The following is a 2,750-nucleotide window of genomic DNA, read 5'->3' on the forward strand; positions in this document are numbered from 1 at the left end:
CGAGCTCACCAACCCGTGAGATCAGGACCTGAGCTACCCCGGCCCCCCTGTTCGGTTTAATGTTAATGAATTAGAATTTACATTTAAACGGCCACATGTGGCTAGTGGCTACCGTCTTGAGCCCCGCGGGGACTAACTGTAGGGATCGCAGAGCCCACAGCGCGTCACAGGGACTGAACCTGAGGGACAATCAGCAGCCAAGGCTGGAGTCGGATTCTCGCGAGGCGTTGTGCCGTCTGGGACGAGCGGACGCGCACGCTGCGCGGGCCTCGGGCCCCATTCGTTCGTTCCTTCGACGATGTTCCACAAGCGCTAGCGGCCCGGGGCCTTGATTGGGGGAGGGCCCTAGGCACCACCCCCGCCCCGCCCATAGCCCTCAGAAAGGGGCGGGGCCTGGGGACGACGGTTGGCACGCGCGGCCGAGGGGGTGCCGCGCAAGCGCCACCGCCCAGGGGCTTGTGGGAGACGGGTCTGCCATCCTGAGCCGTCGTCTCGGCGAGGCTGCAGTCCGGAGCCATGCCTTCTGACAGGAGCTCGTTGCGGAAGAGGACCAGGTCGAAGATCGGCTCGCTGAAGGGGCCTCACTCCAGGGTGATAAGCTGCGACCCGGGGTGCACCGGGGAGACCCCGGCCGACAAGTCGCGCCCGGGAGGCAGCGTCCCCAGGCGCGAGGGTGGCGCGACGGCCAAGCCTCAGGCGGGCTGGCGGGCGTCCCTGCGCGCCTTCGGGGCCGAGACGCGCCGCTGTCTGCTGAAGATGTGGGTCCACCGGTGCCTCGGGCTGCTCTTGCTCGCCTCGTGCGCCCTGCTGCTCGGGCTGTGCTACTTCGTGAGCACCTGTGAGTCCCCCCCCCGCCCCCCGCAGGTCCCCTCACCCCCCGGCCCCCCCGGCCCCCCGGCCGCCGCCCTGGCTGGCCGCGTCTGCGCGTGTACCTTCGGTGGGACGGGTCGTACCCACGGAACACGGAACCTGTATCCTGGACCCAGCTCATCCCACTTCGCGTCGCGTTCTCGAGATTTACGCCCGCCCGTGCGAGCAGGCGTCGCCCCTTCTTTCTGTTCAGTGGCCGAATGATATTCTGTTGTGTGAATATTTCGCATTTCGTGTCTCCGTTTCTCACTTGGTGGGCGTTTGGCTCACTTCCAGGTGTTGGCTGTGGTGGCTAACAGTGCCGCGGATGTCCCCGTACAAGGTTTCGCGGTACCAGTTCTCTTGGGCCTGCCCCTGGGAGTAAAATTGCCGGGGCATATGGGAATCCCGTGTTGAATTCTTTGAGGGAGTCCTAAACTGTTCTACAAAGCGATTGAACCGTTTTTACGTGCCCACGAACGATGTGCGAGGGTCCCAAGTTCACCAGCATTTGTTATCCTCCCCCTCTTTGGTTATCACCGTCCTGGTCTGTATAAGTGATATCTTACTATGGATTTCGTTAGTATTCCTGTAAAGACTAATGATACTGAGCATCTTTTCATGTGCTTTTAGACATTTGTATGTTTGGAGAAATGTCTGTTCGTGTTCTTTGGCCATTTTTAACTGGATTGTTTGTGGTTTTGTTATTGAGTTGTAAGAGTTCTTTATATATTCCGGATATGTGAATTGGAAATATTTTCTCCCACTCTGTAGGTTGGCTTTTTACTTTCTTGTTAATGTGTTTGTTTGTTTGTTTGTTTGTTTGTTTGTTTTGGTGGACAAAAGTTTCTAATTTTGAGGAAGTCCAATTTATTTGTTTTTTTAAAATTATTTTGTCACTTGTGCTTTTGGTGTCATATCTAAGAATCCATTGCCAAATCGAAAGTCATAAAGATTTATTTCTATGATTTCTTTAAAGAGTTTTGTGGTTCTAGCCCTTTTATGTAGGTTGTGGATCCATTTTGAATTAATTTTTGTATATGGTGTGTGTTAGGGGGCCCAGCATCATTCTTTCTATATGTGGATATCCAGCTGTCTCGGCACCATTTGTTGAAGAGACTAGTCATTCCCCGGTGAGTGGTCTTGCCACCCTTGTTGAAAATCAGTTGACCATAGATTTATGGGTTTATTTCTGGACTCTTAAGTTTTATTCTACTGGTCTGTGTATCTGTCCCTATGCCAGTATCATCCTCTTTTGATTACTATAGCTTTGTAGCAAGTTGAGAAATTGGGACATGTGAGTTCCCCAATTCTGTCTTTTATTCATAATGTTTTGAGCATTCAAGGCCCCTTGTAATTCCATGTGACTTTAAGGATCAGCTTTTCCATTTATGCAAAAAAGCCACTGAAGTTTGTTTTTCTTTTAATTTTTTTTATACATCCAAATTAGTTAGCATCTAGTGCAACAGTGATTTCAGGAGTAGATTCCTTAATGCCCCTTCCCCATTTAGCCCATCCCCCCTCCCACACCCCCTCCAGGAACCCTCTGTTTGTTCTCCATATTTAAGAGTCTGTTATGTGTTGTCCCCCTCCCTGTTTTTAGATTATTTTTGTTTCCCTTCCCTTATGTTCATCTGTTTTGGATCTTAAAGTCCTCATATGAGTGAAGTCATACAATATTTGTCTTTCTCTGACTGAAGAATTTTGCTTAGCATAATACCCTCCAGTTCCATCCATGTAGTTGCAAATGGCAAGATTTCATTCTTTTTGATTGCCGAGTAGTACTCCATTGTGTGTGTGTGTGTGTGTGTGTGTGTGTGTGTGTGTGTGTGTGTGTGTGTGTGTATATACATATATATATACCACATCTTCTTTATCCATTCATCCATCCATGGACATTT

At 50.5% G+C, this 2,750-nt stretch overlaps 1 protein-coding gene across 2 annotated transcripts in view; it reads left to right on the forward strand.

Annotated features, from left to right (window-relative positions):
- The first annotated feature begins 419 nt into the window (after window positions 1–419).
- The window catches only part of FMR1NB (FMR1 neighbor), a 30,757-nt gene continuing 28,426 nt past the window's right edge, over window positions 420–2,750 (forward strand). Inside the window, exon 1 of one of the 2 annotated variants that reach the window (XM_040467527.1) lies at window positions 420–838. In XM_040467527.1, the coding sequence (XP_040323461.1) occupies window positions 517–838 (322 nt within the window). In that variant the 5' untranslated portion in view covers window positions 420–516. The remainder of the gene's footprint in view (window positions 839–2,750) is intronic. The other variant, XM_040467528.1, reaches the window with a different exon arrangement.

The sequence above is a fragment of the Herpailurus yagouaroundi genome, unplaced genomic scaffold (genome assembly GCF_014898765.1).
Source record: "Herpailurus yagouaroundi ecotype Mexico unplaced genomic scaffold, PumYag 67503, whole genome shotgun sequence".
NCBI lineage: Eukaryota > Metazoa > Chordata > Mammalia > Carnivora > Felidae > Herpailurus > Herpailurus yagouaroundi.